This window comes from Anser brachyrhynchus, assembly GCF_964034855.1.
Source record: "Anser brachyrhynchus genome assembly, chromosome: 1".
NCBI lineage: Eukaryota > Metazoa > Chordata > Aves > Anseriformes > Anatidae > Anser > Anser brachyrhynchus.
This window is the reverse complement of record NC_137694.1, coordinates 6429287-6446808: the sequence shown is the minus strand read 5'-3', so window position 1 is coordinate 6446808 and position 17522 is coordinate 6429287. Positions and strand designations below refer to the sequence as shown.

General features: G+C 40.9%; 1 protein-coding gene across 6 annotated transcripts in view; it reads left to right on the top strand.

Moving 5' to 3' along the window:
• USP6NL (USP6 N-terminal like) overlaps window positions 1–8521 on the top strand; it is a 118156-nt gene extending 109635 nt beyond the window's left edge. For all 6 annotated transcript variants that reach the window (XM_080580895.1, XM_080580894.1, XM_080580893.1 and 3 more), the window contains one exon: window positions 4885–8521. In XM_080580895.1, the coding sequence (XP_080437021.1) occupies window positions 4885–6326 (1442 nt within the window). In that variant the 3' untranslated portion in view covers window positions 6327–8521. The remainder of the gene's footprint in view (window positions 1–4884) is intronic.
• The last annotated feature ends 9001 nt before the right edge of the window (window positions 8522–17522 follow it).

Genomic DNA, 17522 nt, shown 5'->3' with positions numbered 1-17522 from the left:
GTCACTGATGGAAAATAAACACAAAATATCAAGATGTCATTTTAAGAGTTGTTTTTATGACCATTACCATCCTTGAAAACTGTGTTAGAACAGTCAGAGTGCATGTATTCTGGTCCTGAAATTAAGGACTAGACTGTTATTCACCAGAGAGAGCACTTAAAGCACTTTACTCCAATTATATGTCTGCTATTCAATGCATGAGGCTGTTAGTGCCTCCTGGAGCAATTATCTGTAAAAGTCTTGTAGTTGAGATCGACTTCCACTGGGTGGTGACCAAGACTTGCTAGAGCAGGAGTAAGTGAGTAGACTAAAACTTTCCTTAATATCACTTGATTTTTTTATCTTTTGGTCAACAGTCAGATCTGCTGATATTTGCTTTGCTCCTTGTCGTGCCAGGTAATATGTTTATCAGCAGAAAACGAGCACCTAATTGTTCTTTTTTTCATTTAAATTCTCTCACTCTACTTCCATTTCTCTCCTTTCTCCCCCGTTTTTACCCTATTTTCTTTGTTGTTTGCTTATTTTATACAATATTGCATCCAATCAACTAAATCGCTACCTTTCTTTTAAATGAAAAACATAAAATCTCGTAGTGCCAGTTCTGTATATTCTAACATAAGCTATTACATATGTCCTTTGGGAAAGCCTGTACCTTAACTCTGTCTAGGATGCTGTTTTGTTGAAGGAAGATGGGGAGAGAAGATGCAGTTGGGCATTTTCTGATTGCCCAGTTAGCTTCGGAAGACAAAGGCACATTTGGCGATTGTTGAGGTTGCTGCCAAAAAAATCACAAGCTGAACTGAACATCTTTGTCTTATATCCTAGTTGGAAGTGCTTTTAAACCTTGTGTGTAAACATCGTAGATTGTGCAGAAGATTACTTGTCCCAGAAATACTTTCTGTAGGATTCAGAAGTTCCTCCCTTTTTATTTCTTCAGACAGGAAGGTATGCCCAGAAAGTGAAGTAGCTCAGACCTAGGGCCAACAGCACGAAGAGGTTCAATTCAGTGTCCTTGAAAACATACAAATAAAATTTCTGCATGCTCAGATCTGAGAAATTCGACCAATGAGTTGAGCTAATGTAGTAAAGATGATGGCTAAGAGCTGCATGAGAGGCTTTAGGCAGAGCTGGAGTGGAAAATGGGTAGATAAAAGATACGCAGCTTGTCAGAAGAATCAGTGCTTTTGCATGCTTCTCTGGCAAGCTATTTATGTACCTCTTACTAGTAGAGATGTTTGTTGTGATTTAGTTTCTTCTGTTTGCTTTTGAATTGTGGTTTCTTTTCCTTTGCTTCTTGCTTTTATTCTTTTTTTCTTTCTTTCTTGCCGGCATGCAACATCACGGTTTTCTTCATATTCTTGCTAATAGCGGGCTGCTTGAAGCATTCACAGGCATAGTCTGCATGCTATTTTGTGCACTTGAGAAGCGTCCCCTTGTATTAACGTGCATGCTGATGGATTTTTGTTATTCTCTACCTCTTTAGTTTTGTGGACTTCTTTGAACTTTAGGAGTTTTCATTTGTTTTTAAAGAATAAAGTACTTTGGTAGCTCCACAGGAAGTGACAGCTCTGTGTATGTGTCTGTGTATGTATGTGTATATTGAAATTGGAATTAAATACGTTTTTTTGCAGTTTAAAACAAATTGGTTTTCCTCTAGGAGGTGACCAGTTTGGGGGGATGTCTTTGTGCTCAGCACTGTGGATCCTTGTTACAACTCCTTCCCTCCCAATGTTTGTTATGGCAGGAGGTGATGAGAGATGAAGAATTTTTTGGAACAGAACGTAGGCGTGTGCTTTGTAGCTTTGATGAATAAATGAATATCTCTAGCAATGTGGCATTTCCTAAAGTTTGATGCAAATGTGGTTGATTAAGCAAGCTGTGTCAGTTGTTTCAGACCAAGGTCAAGTTAAAACAAATTCAGTGGAAGCCTTGTGGCTAAGATTTAGAGACGTATTTCTTCTTTTCCTCACTGACCCTCCTTCCACACATACACATTGTTCCATATTTTTGCTTTCTGTGAAAGCACTAAGCTCCAATATTACCAGCCTGTAAAAATCTAGAGGCCTGGTATGATGCTGTTAGAATGCAAAGGTTTGCTTCCACATGAACTATGGTTGGCTTGGAGCTCTGTGCTTATGGCTCAGTACATGAATTAATTCCAAGTTGGAACAGTTTCACAGCAGGCATGGCAAGACTTCTCTGATACTCATTTTACACCTGTAATTCATGTTATAGCAATACATCGTCTAAATAGCATGGACCACATGAGTTGTAGTGTTCTTTTACCCTCAAATGTGGAGGAAAGATGACAGAAAGCAATCTTCAAAGCAGCCTAGGTAGAATTCAATAAGAATGTCTGTACTGTTCTCACTTGGGTTTTATTAGAGCTTAAGGGTAATTAAGAAACCTTAAGTGTGTGAAATTAAAGAAACAAAAAACTCCAACAAACCCCACTTTTATTGTACGACCAAGTATATTTCAAAGGATCTCATATTGCTCTGTGTGCATTTTGTAAAGAGTTAAGGCTGGAGGAAAGGAAATCCATTCATGGGTTTAACGTCTTTATAACAAAGAAGGAAGCATCGCAGGTACTAGAGGAACTGGTCTTGTCTTCATTTTTTTTTTCCCATATAGCTTGAATACTTGTATTACAAGCATGGAATTAAAATATTTTTTTTCTAAAACATTTATGACACACAAGGACAGAAATGCTTTACAGATATTGAGGAGACATTTTCTTAGAGCATCCCATAACTACCACGATAACCTGGAGGTTATACGTGATTCATGATTAGCAACATATAAAAGCTATATTCCGTTTAATTCAGATGATAAATATTTGGTATTTACTTTGAGTATTGTTTTTTAATTCAGACTTCTTGCTATTTTAACATTAAGGATTAGTAAGTTTGAAAGCACTGTAACATACAGTTTCAGTATTGGCAGTATTTGTTAGGGATAAAATTCAGATTTATAAAAAACAAGTCTACAAATCCGTGCTCCAGATTTTAGCCTAGTCTGTGAATCATGGGACCCCACCGAGACTGAGAACAAACCACGATGCTTTTAATTCCAAGACCCACCCGTTGGTGGTAAGGCCCTACCCCACTACATAACCTGCTGCATCGTCCTGCATATCTTCTTCATCGCTGAGTGGAGAATGCCGCGTGTACAATCCTGTAGGATGGTGTAACTTGTGGAAGCACACACTTGGGGGCAGGTAGTTGGGAACGGGACTTAGCGTGAGTAACTTAGTTTGCCAAGGCATAGTAAGGTTGACAATGAGTACTTTCAGTGTAAGAAGGTTTAAATATCTAAATAATTGTATGATCGTAACTGATGACTAGGGGAAAATGAGTGGAAGGTCTTTTCTACAGAAAACTTGAGTAGGTTGGATTTATTATATATGTAAACTGAGGTTTCTGAAGTTGTTCATTTCTAAAGGAAAGCGTACATTTCCATATGACCTCTGGCCTCATGCGAAGACTGAATATCAAGAAAAGGGTAGTTTAATTGTTTGGCAAAACCAGGCTGTGTATGTGTTTTTTTAAAGTACTTTTTATTTAGTTATCTTGTCATGACACACAGCACTGTTGTATTTCTCTCTGCTGTCTTCTTGCTATGTCCTAGCTGGCACAAACTGTAAGTTTTCATTTAGTTTATATAGCAACTGATCCGTGATGGTAGTTTGTTACGCTGTTGTCATAAATAACACTGACCTTGGCTGCTGGCTTTCCTCTGTGTACCTCTAGCATGAGCCAGTCATCAAAGATTGAACTCGTACTATTGACTGTAAAAATGAACATGGCTTTCTTCTCATTGCAGCACTCACACCAGGGATAGAGATGTTTATATGTGTTCACCATGTGAGCCCACATAGATACTTACAGGGAATTTTAATTACAAGAAGACGGTGGTAAAAGACTTTGGCTAAGAACATGAAGGACGTAGAGTGCTAAGGAGAGACTGGTGTGGAAAATATGATATAAATTTTTCTGTAAATAAAATCCAGCAATGAAACACTTCTTTATACTTTCTGTAGTGGCACTGTGGGCTATTCTCAATCTCCATTTAATTGATGTTTACCCCTGGCTGTTGTGATGTGTTGAACTCAGAATGGGAGAACTTGCCAGTTGTATCCTAGTTCTGTAACTTGAACGCTCATTTGAAATCATGATATAGACAATTTTAGTATTAACTACTTAAGTTGTTCTATAGCTGATAGAAAGCTGAACTGAAAAAATGATGATTCTGTGTAGCGTCTTCTCATTACGGTGTCACTTTCTAATACAGAGAATGACATCCCCTAAACAGGGGCTGAGGAAGAACAAGGACGTGGCTGCAGATGTTAATGGGAAACAGCACTCAAAAAAGAAGTGAGAGAAAGTTCAGAGATGTCTGCTAGAGAGGTTGAACATGTGAGGGCAGAGTAGATAGCATAGCTTGCCAGAGGTGAACAGTAAAAGATGACTGAATGGAAGATGGCGGATTGGAAGAGGGATATCAGAAAGGATCTTTAAAGTGGAGAAAGTAGTTTATTTAATGTGATGAGGACAGTGCAAGGAGGGATACGTACAGCGTAGGTAAGGTAGCCAAAATATCATCTAGGAAAATGATTATTTTTTTCTGTCCATCAGCGATGTCAATGAGGAAAAGCTCGGCAAGATCGTATCAGCTGTAGAAAGGAAGACTAGAGTAACTGGTTGAGATGAGAGCCTAAACAAATTCTTTGTTAATATACAGAAAAACCTTTGAGGTCTTTGACAACATGGTTATCCAGAGAGAGGCTTGGATGATTGAGTTAGTTATTTTTGCTTGCATGACCAACAGATCAGAGACGATATCTATACACATGTGAATTTGTTATTACTGTTCTTTCTTTAGGTAAAGAAGATGAATTTCCAAAGAAGCCATTGGGGCAAATTCCATCAGGACCTCAGCCTGCTATGCCTAATTCCACTCCAATGCTTAATGGACAGAACAGCACTGGTACACAAACAACGAGAAGGACAGAGAGGAGACCATCCTCTGGAGAAGAACTGGAAAATTCACCAAATAACCGAAAAAGAATTAATTCACTGGAGAAACAACCTTCCTTAAAACAGCAGAAGTCTCGACCGATAGACACACAGAGTATACAGTCCAAAACTGAGGTAGATGCTAGAAGAAAGCCTCAACCCATGGGGCAAGACAACTCAAGGCAATACGATAATGCAGCTGCTAACCAAAATTCTAATGCTATTTCAAATACAAGAAGGGAATTTGTACCTAAGTGGAATAAACCATCTGATATCAAAATAATTGAAAAGACCATGAAACTTACTGCAGAGGTGAAAGGAAGGCCAATAAATCATTCAGTTTCAGGCTCACCACCAGGTTCTGCAGAAACACAGCCTTTGAATGTAAAGCAAAAGATGAGGGTTTTGGATGCTGATGAAGGTAAGCGTGGGTCTAATGCATCACAGTACGACAATGTTCCGGAAGCTGATATTGAGAACGAGAATGTTGTTGAAGAGATGCTTGAGAGAGCTCATCCACAGAGTCCAAGGCATGTAGCATATTCGAATAGTCCAAGAAAACAAGCTGATAAAATACCTGCTCCATTAAAAATATCCAACAATTACACCTTCACTTCCCAACCCAGATCTCCAAAATACTCCTTGCCATCTGATGGACCACCTCATGGACTGAATGTAAAACAGCCACTGCCATCTTATAACAATCCACCTACTTATCATGGAAATTCTCCAAAGCATGTTTCCAGTATAGGCAATACAAGTTCCATACCTCTGCACTACCACGGGAATCGAACCAGCCCTTCTGGTAGGCCATATGGTTCTTTTATTTCCGCAGATTACTCTCCAGATAAATTACAAGTGAACTCTTATCCTGCCAATCGCCAAAATCCTCTCTCCCCAGCCCCTGCTCGGATAGAAGTAGCCCCTGTTGATGCCTATACCAGCAACCTGAGGTCCCCCCCAGGTGTCAAATTCATAATCCCTCCTGTGGACTATTTACCAGAAGATAGAAAGTGGCCAGATGCTGCGTATATTTATAGACACGAACCGTACAGGCAGCCCTGGAGCCAAGACATTAACACGGGTCACTTGGATAGCTTCCAGAAATACCAGCATTTTCAGGCAACACCTTTTCAAGACCACGGTCTTCCCGCTGTTTCTGTGGATGGTCCAATAAGATACAGGACTTCACCAAACTTTGAAGAGCATGGTTCACCACAATACCAATATTCAGGTCCATCAGCTCAAGCCCAACACTACCGAAATCGAAACGATGGATTGTCTATGCATGAGTCTGTGCTTCTCTGAGAATCTGTCTGTACTTACTAAAGTGGCAAGAACCAAACTCAGTTATGCGTTACTGTGTTAGCAGTAGTCCACCTCATTTCCTCTATGAAATGTGGACAGTTCACATGACTCGGTCAAAAACAACACTATTTCAAAGATGTTTCAGGCTTTCACTGAAGGCTAGTTGAGTTCTTAGACTTGCATCGAAGCTCGCGAAAGTGATCTGATGCACATAGTCGTAGCAATAGCAATAAGATCATATACACAGTATAGCTAATACTGTCATTTTCCCTCAAATTTAAATAACTCGTGTTATGATCTTTCTGCCTAAAACCTAACACATTTACAGGTTTTATTTTGACTGACATTGATAATGCACTGTATAGATGTGTGGGTGCATGTGTGCGAGTGTGCACTTACATACACAAATGCATATGAAAAAGAGCTAAAGAGTTTAAATGTAAATGCATTTAACTTTGGGCAAAGCTTGTGAAGTACTTTTATTTCATATTAATTTTTCTTTATAATTTATTTGAGAAGCCATTCATTTTGAATGGGATTTTCTGTCATTGTTATACAGCTGCCTCAGTATCCCAGTATCTGTTCTGGGCAGGGGAGATACTTTGGGATTATTAATTTAAATTTATGTGAGAGTTAATTTCCTCTCCTTTGACTACTGTTTGTCATTTTCCTCAGCAGGAAGGAGCAGGCAGGCAAAAGCAGAAAGCCAAAAATGTCTTTATAATCTGGCTAAGAAATGGTGCTGAAAATTCAGGGCAGTCTCTAGTTTCTTAGGTGAATGAAAGCGGAGAGTTTTTACCTTTGCACCCAAACCTACCATCAGAATGTCTGAAATCTGCAAAATGCTGGGGCATGGTGAGAGCGAGGCCAGATCCAGAAATGGTGCTTCACCCTTCACTTTTTGCCACGCCGTGCTGTCAAGCTAAACAAATTGGTTGCAAGGCCAAATCTCACAGGTATCAGAACTACCAGCTCCTTGATGCTTTTGAGAAGTACATGCAGGAGGCTGAGACTTGGTCGTGACTTGATACTCCCTGAGCCATGCGCATATGCATTATCCCTTCTTTTAAGCTTTGTCATGTCAATTCCATTTTGGTTTTGCCCTATTTTTCCCCAAAGAGCCGGTAGGTCCGTGCCTGTGATAGGGCATGTGCTGCTGTGCTTTCAGGCTGCTGAGAGACTGTTGTTTTGTTTTTTTTTTTTACACTAAAACCATCCTGACTGTTAATAGGAAGCTTAGACTCCCGGTAACGTATTTTTAATTAGCGTTTGCAGCCTTTTTTTTTTTTTTTTTACTTTGTGTTTGCTTTTCTTTTCGTTGACTGTGAACTGGGGGTGACAAAAACGCAGGTTGAAGTGGCACGCGGAGGATGCAGCCTTGTGAGCTGCCGGGGACCACGCAGGCAGTGCGGGATGCACTGACCTCTCCTTGAAACCAAGGGGACCGGAGGCGGGTAAGGATCTCGCCAGAAGAGGTCCTTGGAGTGCTTAACAGAGAGATTTTCTAATCCTTAAGTACATAGCATCGGTAGCAACGTCGGTTCTGGATGGATTCGAAGGTTGTCCTGTTCTCTTTTGTAACATTTGTTAACTGAAAACATAGAAATGGATTTTATTTTATTTTCCTTTAAAGAATGAGCTTTAGTGCCTATTATTGCTGCAGGTTGGCTCTGTAAGTTTTAAGGTACAGAAGTAAAACAATTTTTACAGATGGAAGTAACATTTACTTAGTATATTTCAAAAACTTTTTTTTTTTTTGTGTATATGATGTGTCTGATGTAATTTTTAATGAACTGGGCAATTTTATATTTTAAGAGTCGCAAACTGCAGCGAAGTAACAGTAGCAAAGCACTACACTGAAACTCTAAAATTGTGAAGATAAATATGACTTGGGCTTACCTTAGTTCTGATTGCTTACAGCAGCTTAGAAATGTATGTATATAATATCGTGGCTAAGTGTAATAATCGCAGTGTTTAACGATGGTTCTGTAATTCGTAACAACGCTGTACAATTCATTTGTGCAAGCAACACGAAGCTCTAAAATATGTATCAGCATTAGTAAATACTGTAGATTTTTATATATAAAAAATATATACACATTATTTTCTTATGTCATCTGCAACAGTTTTATAACTGTGTATCCTATTTTGATGTGACTGTATTTTTAACGTTAAAATAATAATAATTAAGCTTCTGTTGTTTTGTCTTTATTTTTTCGTTGTCTAATTAGCTCAAAACTGCACAAATGGTTGTTCATAATTGTGTCTATATATATCTGCATGTCCTATTTGATTTGTTTATATATATTTATTTTGGGACTAAGCAATAGGGATACAATCTGTACAGTGCCTTTGCATTATTACAGAAGTAGCAAGATTATTGACTATAGTTGACCACACTGCTAAGCATGAGCCTATCCTTTGTGAAAGCTGGGTGTATAAATTGTGATGATGATTTTCTGGTTTTATTCTAATAATCTCACCCAGTACCGATTCAAAAGAAGAGGATTGGTACTGTACAGTTCCTTAAAAAGAGCCTCGTGCCCCAAGTCTGCAGAGCACAGCATGCTTTGGTTTTCATCGAACCGGACAAACCCAACTCAAGGCAGTGCCCGACTGAAATCTGCCCGTCATGCCTGTAAGAAGCACCCTCGCTGCGGGGTGCAGCGAGACACAGCCGTGCCGGTGTCTTGCTGGAGGAGGGAATCAACCCGGCATAATGGATTAGACGCCCTCCAAAGAGCTCTTCTGTCACTGCTTGCTTTGATCTGAAAACAGTCAAGCAGGAAGTATCAACATAAAATACTTTTTTTTTTTTTTCCCCATGGTTTCTTCCTAATAATTTTATAGAATTTGCCTGCTTTGAGCTGTACAAATTGCAGATTTCTTGTGGCAGGTAGCCGTCATGGCTCTCCTTACGGTCAGCGAGACAGTTTCAGGGACGGTTTGTAGAGTTCTCTCCACTAACACAAAGAACACAGAAGACTAAATGAGGATAGATGTCTAACCTCTGCATGGCAAAAAATAAGTGAGATTAATCAGAATATAAGAGCAAAAGGAAATCACATCAGTTGTATGCTGTGAACTTCTGTGTTTGCTTTTCCTTTGACACTAGATTAAATCTGAAGACTTCACTGCTGGAGCGTACAGGGGACTGAAATCCTTCAAATTGTTGGGGCCCTGGGAAAAAGACAGGAAGGACTGCAGCTATCACCGATACTCCTAGCCTTTTCCATGAATGGGATTTGATTATGTGATCAAACCGCTTCTCTCTAATCAAAGCACGCATGCTACAAGCGAGGACAGAAGTCTTCCTGCTCCTGCTGGGACCCGCGGGAAGATTCTTGTCTGACGTCAGCTTCGGCGATGAATTTGGATCTAAGCATCACCATCGCTCAGGCATCCGAGGAAGAGAATATGACTTCGGGAAAATGATCTTAATCTTCCCCTCTCCCCAGATCCAGCTGTGGCCTGTCTGTACCGCTTCAGGGAAGGTGACACAGAGGAAAGAGAAAACTCCTTTAGCCAGAAGTCTATTAAGGAGAGTATTCCCTCCTAATCCCCGCTGATGATTACCGAAAGCCTCAAAGCATGATATTCTTTGCAATTGTTTGAGAATGATCAGATCAATGCAGGCAATTCTTTTCTTTTTTCTTTTTTATTCCCCCCAGGGCCATAAAGGAAGGTCTTTCACACATGTAAATGTTGCTTGCCTCCATAACACCTGCCAGCAGGATTAATCCCTAACCGGAAAGTAATTCCTCACTACAACTAGAGGTTGCAATACGAATACTAAGGGATTTCAGAAATCTCGGAGGTTGCAGACAAGGACTATCTTACAGCTAGTCAGATACACCTTTGTAATAAACCACTCACTAGCTCCAAAATTAGATGCAAAGAGTAAACAACATGGAAATGTTGAAAGACAGCGCAGCCTTCCAGTGTGGAGAAGCAAATCCAAAGATTCCCCGAGGTGCGTACGCATTTTCCAAGGAGATTTCTCTCAAGAATCCTATCCTGAATTTCACATCATGCTCGATATGACTTTGAAATGGAGTTGCAAATTACAGACTTTTTTTTTTTTAATCTCCCCCTTGGGTGGCATTACATTGCGTGCACAAAGAGGAATACCAGTTAAAATATGCCATCAGACGCCCACCGTTTCATCTCCAGCAGAGTACATTCTGCTGTCGGTACTTCAGTGAGAGGAAAATATAATCTTTTTCTTTTTTTGTAGCCCTCCAAATACTGCATTTTTTGCAGAGCTCTGTAAATGAGGCATAGTTATAGCTCAACAGTTACTTAACCAAGTACTGTTAGGCTGCTCTTTAGATGACGTGAAGTTAGTGCATAGTTTGCTGCTCATTTTTTTTTTCCTTTTGGGGATTTTGAGGCAATCCAGATGCTTTCAATGGCAGAGTTGCAATGAGGAGGAGTAGGCCAGCAGGTGCAACCTGGGGGGTATAATTGTGGTCAGTAGATTTAGCCTTTAAATGGCTGCCAGATGTGGTGTAAGGGAAGACAGCATCGTTTTCTGGTCCTTTGTGCCAAGAGGACTTCTTTCGGCATCCCTCTGCTGAGCAATGTGAGTCTCCCAGCGAACGCCGCCTGCCTTGGTGCTCACAGAGGTAACATGCTAGCAGAAAATCAATGGCGATTTTAGAAGATCTGGGAAAGATGCGTTCACAATAATCTGAAAATGAACCTAACTTCTTCTGGCTTTTCTTTTCTGGGGGACAGGGAGGGAGTATGTTTGTTTTACTGAGGATTTTATTGTCAGCCTTGTCAAGGTGAGCTGTACTCAATTCTTCTGTCTCTTTTCTTGCTCTGATAATGTGCCAGCTCTTGTTTTCCCGAGGTTTTGTGATGCCTTTTTGCTGCTGTTCATCGGGAACATGATAAAGCAGTTAATAACAGAGGTTGCTGTTTGCCTCTTCAGCTTTGCCTCTCTCTAGACAATGTGCAAATTAAAACAAATCAGTTATCTTCTCAATATTATAGTTGGTCAGAAATTCTCTAGGATTTTTTTTTTTTTTTCTGACAGAAAGCAATGTAATTTAGCAATTGGCGAAGGACACAGTAGTGTAGAGGCACTTGTACGGTCTCGGCCATCCAAAGCCATAGGTTGCTTCTGCTCAGTATCAAGCAACAAAGGCAATATTACACGCAGGACCGATCAAGCGTTTTTGCACAATGCTGGAGCGTGCCACAAAAACGTGCCAGCTCAGACTGGCAGCAGGTCAGATGTAGCTACAACATGCTTGGTTTGGTTAGGTAAATGCCTCCTTGTTTCCTGATAATGCATCGCTTTTGTCAGATTTTTCTCCTTGAAATGAGTCGGAGAGGTGAAGCTGGTGCTGTGAACCAGGGCGTCCGTGCTCCCATCCTCACTTAGGAAGACTGCAAGTAAAACTTCCTCGTTCCAACCACCCAAACTTGGAGCATTTTCCAGTTCAACAGTATCTTCTGGAATCATCTGCAGGATTGTCCATTAGGAAAAAAACAGATCTCTGCTATTTTTCGTAACAGAGAAAAGAGCTCTGTTAGATGATACAGTCCAATCTATACCTTCATTTCAAGGCTGCCCGCTCCAAGACATTTCCCCCAAAGATAACTCTGACAGCATGGGCTGTGCATCCCTGGGAGTGACACCAAATCAGTCAGCGATCTGCAGTACCGCCACCAGGTAGGTCGTGGGGCATTTCTAGGCAGGTTGGCACCCAGCTATATGAAAACTGGGGTTTTGAGATATGGGCAAATGGAAAGCTTTGCTGCCTGAAGAATCTACTTGTGTCCAGCAGTAACGTGTGGTTTCTTTTTATTTAAAATCACAAAGCTTTAAAGCAAAAGGGCTGGATTTTCAAAAGCATTCTTAGCTGCCTTCATTTTTGGGAATGGTGTTGGATTTCTGTGTAAAGCCCCTTGCTAATAGCCCCTGGGCTTTCTTCCTCTGAAAGTCGAGCAACGTCCAGGCTGAAATGTGTCATGGAGAACCCGTACTCTCAGGGGAGAAGGAGCTGGTCTGCTCTGCAAGTCAACAGTTCCCAAGTTACTGGACACGTGCTCAGTAAAAGTAACCTAGAACGAACTGGGTATCTTTTGAAAAATAAATTTTTTGAAAAATAAAAAATAAAAGGCTATAAAAGAGACCTGTTGCCCTCGGTCTTCCTTAGAGGCAACGCACCGGTCAACTTCCAAAGAAAGTAGCCATGTTAGATGATCTTTATTGGATGTGAATTAATACTCCTGCTATCAGACAGCCTTTGTTCGTTCAAACTTTTTGTCCGTAACTCCTGACACCCTTCACAGCTCTGTCCTCAGGTTTTACCGTGTCAGATCGTTTCCCTTGCAGTTATTTCAGTTCCAGTAGAGCTGTCCACCTGTGTGCTACTCCTGCGAATGAATTTTCTTTCCAATTCTTATGTCACCTCGTCATGGGCTCCCTGCCCTGTATCAACTCATTGTGTTCTCCAGTCCGTCTCAAAGTCTATTCTCAAGTTGCAGTGCTTCAAAGAAAACACTAAAAAAAAGTAATAACGATTTTGAGATTATAAAATGGAAAATTATTGCATATGAGTATAAAAACCAATCATAAATGCTTTTTGAAGGCCTATCTGGTAGCTGTGCTGTGCTTTGCACTAAGCAGCACCCATGTCACAAAAAGCAGCATCTCCTTGATCTGAGGGACTGGGACGTGAAGCAGCTCGCTGAGCTTTTCCCTAGGCAATACATAGTGTATTTTTTTGTATTTTTTTTTTAAAACCTGGAAGTTTTTGCCCCTCATTGGAGAGCTTTGTGCTGGCCAACACATAGGAACAAGCCAACCTTTATTGGTCGGCTGGGCTCAGTGCTCTTTGTAAATATTTAATCGTACACAGCGACTGAAGGAAGAAAGAGCAGTCTCTCAATCACAGAATTAGCGAATCACAGCTACCCAAAGTCCTTCGTAGCTGCTTCAATCCGCCCATTGTTCAAAGCTGCGCCTCAACCTTTTTGATGCCGTAAATCGTAATTTTGCTATGTAACGTGTAAAAAACGTAGCATTAACCTTAGGTGTTCTCTTTCCCGCAGTTACGCAGCCAGTTGGCAGCACACGGCCTGCCTCCGGCAGTTGTTTCTCTGACGTGCTTGGTTTCTGCTGAGCTGGCCCAGGCTCACAGCGGGTGAAGCACACCCCTTGCGTCCTGGGAGTGTTCACGGCTCCTCCTGGGTGATGTCTGTGGGGTTTTCTTTTTGGTTTTGGGGCGATGCTCAAGGAAGCGTTGAGTTTTCACGACTGCCTCCTCTCCCACTTCTCCATGCTCTGTCCAAGTTATACCAAACACTGATGAAGAGGGGAAGAGCGTAAATTCTCTTCGGCTTAAGCATCTGCAGTCAGCCCACTGGAAGTTGTGCAGTCTGTCTGCTCCCCGCGGAGAAAAGTCCCGATGGCATAACTTTCAGCAGGGAAGAAAATAGTTTTGCTCTTTAAATGCCATTATGAAGGAAAAAAAAGCAGCACAATTTCAGTGAACGGTGTCACTCTAGGCATGCATTTATCATTGTAAACGTTATGTCTGAAATGCTTTGAAATGCTTTCAGAACTCCTGATTTTGGGCATATAAGCAGATCACTTTTGTTGTAACCCCCCTGTTACGCTCCGTAGAGTTGATCAGGTGATATTTTTCCCTCTTTGTTTAAGTGGTTCCTTACCGAGGCCTTCAAGTTCTGAAATAACATTTCATGCCACCTTGATAATTACTTGATTATTAACTCTAAAGGCAGACTCCCTTGCCTGCCTCCCCCTTTAGAAGTGAATCATGTTCTGATATTTAGAATGACCCTATGCAGAGACCTCAAATTTCCTTTCCAGCTGGACTAATGGGGCTTGTAGGAGGGAAGCCAAGCTTCCCCGACTTCTAATTATCATCATCAGATTGGATTAATAAAAGAAAATTGCCTAACTACCAATCCAAAGATGGAGAGTTAGGTGTACTTTTGAAAACGCTTTCGTGTCAGCCACTGACAAAGTAGCTGAACTTTTTTTTTTTTAATTTCCTTTGCTAGCTAGTCCTCTGAGTCCCTTATGGAGAAGGATTTGTCCTTGTGTGCACCGTTTGCTGGAGGGGGGTTCAGCAAATCTTAGTTGATAAGTTGGCCGCCCCAGTGGACGTCTCCAGAGGTAAACTTCAGACTGTGCTTCCATCTACGAGCCTCAGCCGTGAGCTGGGGAGGTCACTGGGTGGCTATAAGTAATTTTTTAAGGGTTTTATATTCAGAGTAAGGAAGGTGAACTGCCTGAACTCCTGTCTTGCAATTCTTTTCTCTCGCTCTGTAAGCAATGCGGTAGCAGTCAATTGTCATGGGGTTGGAATTGTTTCCAGCCATAAAGCAAACACTCAACGCTTATGCAGCGCTGAAGGAGCACTCTCCATGACAGTACTCCTCTGAGGAAGTTGGGTCTAATTATTTTAAATGACTGAAGCAGGTCAAAGAGCTTGTGTCCAACTTTTCAAGTGACTTAGCACCTGCTGTTCTTCATAGAATTTGAGGAGCCAAGGTCCAAATTACTTACGAAGGCAAGGAAGAAATCCTATCTTTATATCCTTGGCATTTAACAGGTGCTCAGTTTTGCCATTAGCCCGCAGATGAGTCACTTCACAAAACCTTCCCAGCCTGCATCTTCTGCCCGATGCTTATTTTCTGGTATTGTTTAGACCAAAACCCCGCTATCTTTTTATTTGTAGCTCTGTGTGTTAATGGTGGTGACTCTTAAGGAGAAGTTCCCTCTTTGCTTTTTTTGCTTTTGCTGGGAAAAAATAATAAATGCTTCCCAGCTTAACAGGACTCTTAAAAGTTGTCTCTCATGTTTTGCAACGTTTAATTCCAAAGGTATCTTTGTAGTTGCACAGAATTTCTCAAATAATTTTTATCTGATCATTTTGTGATAAGTCTAGTCTGACCTTTTGGACTTGTTTTTGGCTTGAAGCATTGTTTTTTTCGGTCTCTGGCTGCTTTGTTCCTCTACCAGCTAGGAACTGAATTAGTTTTCAGGAAGCTGTTGGTGCTTTGAGGTGGAAATACCTGAACCTCTCACCGCGGTGAGCTTGCATAACAAAACGTGAATGCCTTTCTGAATTCAGAAGCTTTACTGGAATGTCAGCCAGAATGCTTAATTATTTTAATTAGAATTCAAAGTGACTAGGAGAATTCTTAAACATTTATGCACTCTCTGCCCTTGCCCGTTATGTCTCTTCCTGTGCAGGTCTTTTCCACCAGGACTTACGTCAACCCTGCGCTTTCTCTGGCTTGTTGCAAGCTCTGAGCAGCCTCCTCTCTTCAGAGTCGTCACCATGGGATGTCTGCTCCCTGCCCCTCTCAGAGGCTTTCTTACTCTTTCTGCACCCCTGTCTAGTCATTCCTTGCTGAGCTTTTACCCCCAGCCCCTTTTGCTGCCTGCCCTGCTCACTCCCTTCTTAAACAGACAAACAGAAGCCATCAGTCGCAGACGTATGGTCAAGGTTGGTATCATTTTGGATGGCTCTTCTTGTTTGATGTCTTCAACCTTTGCTCCTTGTTAGCTTGTGCTTGGCTGGGGCTGGGGGGAACCTTTCTGGCCTGGAGAAAAAAAGTCTTCTTCAGCAGATCTTCAGTCCTCCAGGGCTACGTAATGATTGCACGAGCCTACTGAGCTCAGCAGAACAGGAATAGTTATCACTAAGAGTCGAGCCAAAGCTGTACTATGTATGAGAGAATTTTTCATAAGCAAGGTGAAAAAATCCATCAGCGTTTGCATGCTTGGTGCTTGAGACTAAAAACTTTGGAGAAGTCTTCATATCTGTTGTTAATGCATTTCATGCAGGGTTGGCACTGTACAAACAACTCTTCTCGTGTCTGGTTTTCTTTTAAGTTATATTTCATTAATCTTTAATGGCATTCAGGTTTGCTGTTTTTGGAAGGGGGACTTATTAATTTATTTTGTATACACAGATCTGGGATGATGCTTTTATGTCTGTTCAGAAGCACTGACTTAAGTGTTGGTTCTCTGAGTTTCTGTGCCTGATACCAAATATTTTTGTCTCTTCAAGCTAGATGAACCTGTTGCTCTGTGACTCAATTATTAATTCACCCTGAAAAACACTTTTAGGAGTTTTCCTTTGTAAAGATGTTGTCTAAAAAGCATCTATTTGAAATGAGATTGCTGTTGTAACCGCTCCAAGAGGCTCAAAAACCTCATAGCCTTGACATCTAAAGTCTTCCAGAAGAAGCTAAGTGGGCTCTGTCTGAAGTGACAGCACAATGCAAAGATGCAGCAGAAGGGAAATGAATTGTATTAATTCTAGCAAACTTCAGGAAACTTATTATATCTCTGAAAGTTCTTTACAGCTTTGGTTCAGAGGTCTCAGATATAAAGGAGCATTGAAATCAAGGACGAAGATGCCAACAAAGACTTGTGGAAGATGGAGGACCCAGACCTATGAAAGTGACACTTCTTCATTCAGGCTTCCTTCAGAGAAATAGCAATAATAACAATAAAAAAAAAGCACTCGGCAACATCTCTGATCACAAAGGCTGAACGAGTTTCTGGCCCCTGAGACTGAAAGGCTTTCTTCATTGATAGTTAAACATAGTCATGGGCAGCTGTCACACACGGTATGGTCTGAGGCTGTGGCAGACAGCTGAGGCCATAGCTCACCACTGCACAGGCAGAGTCCAGCTGTGTGTACCTGTTATATATGTAAACACAGAAGTGATTGGCCTGCTTTGGATGTCAGTTTTTTTTTTTTTCTCAACAGTATTTAATATGTCTATTATGAATAATGACAACTTTCAAGAATAGATCTATTATTCGACTGTAAAAACGGGGAAAAAATCAAGAAAATTTATACATCTTCCAGTTGTCTGCTTTTAATTGATTCATCTTAAAAGTTACAGCTAATGCTTTTAGATATTGTCTAAGCAAATATATTTCCAGAGTAGAGAACGGATTTACAAGTGCACCGACTTCCAAAGAGCCGCTCCTGGCGTGCAGGTAAGTATAGGTACCCTATTTCTTTTTTAAAACAGAAGAACAGGAAAGTGGTATCTTTTAACTGTGAGATTTAACAATGAGTTTATTGTTCCTAGTTTTAGGGTTTGCAAAGTTGAGGATGTATGAGCTTTTCGTGCTGGCGTGTGAATGTTTTAGAAGAGAATAAACTGTAAATATGCATAGAG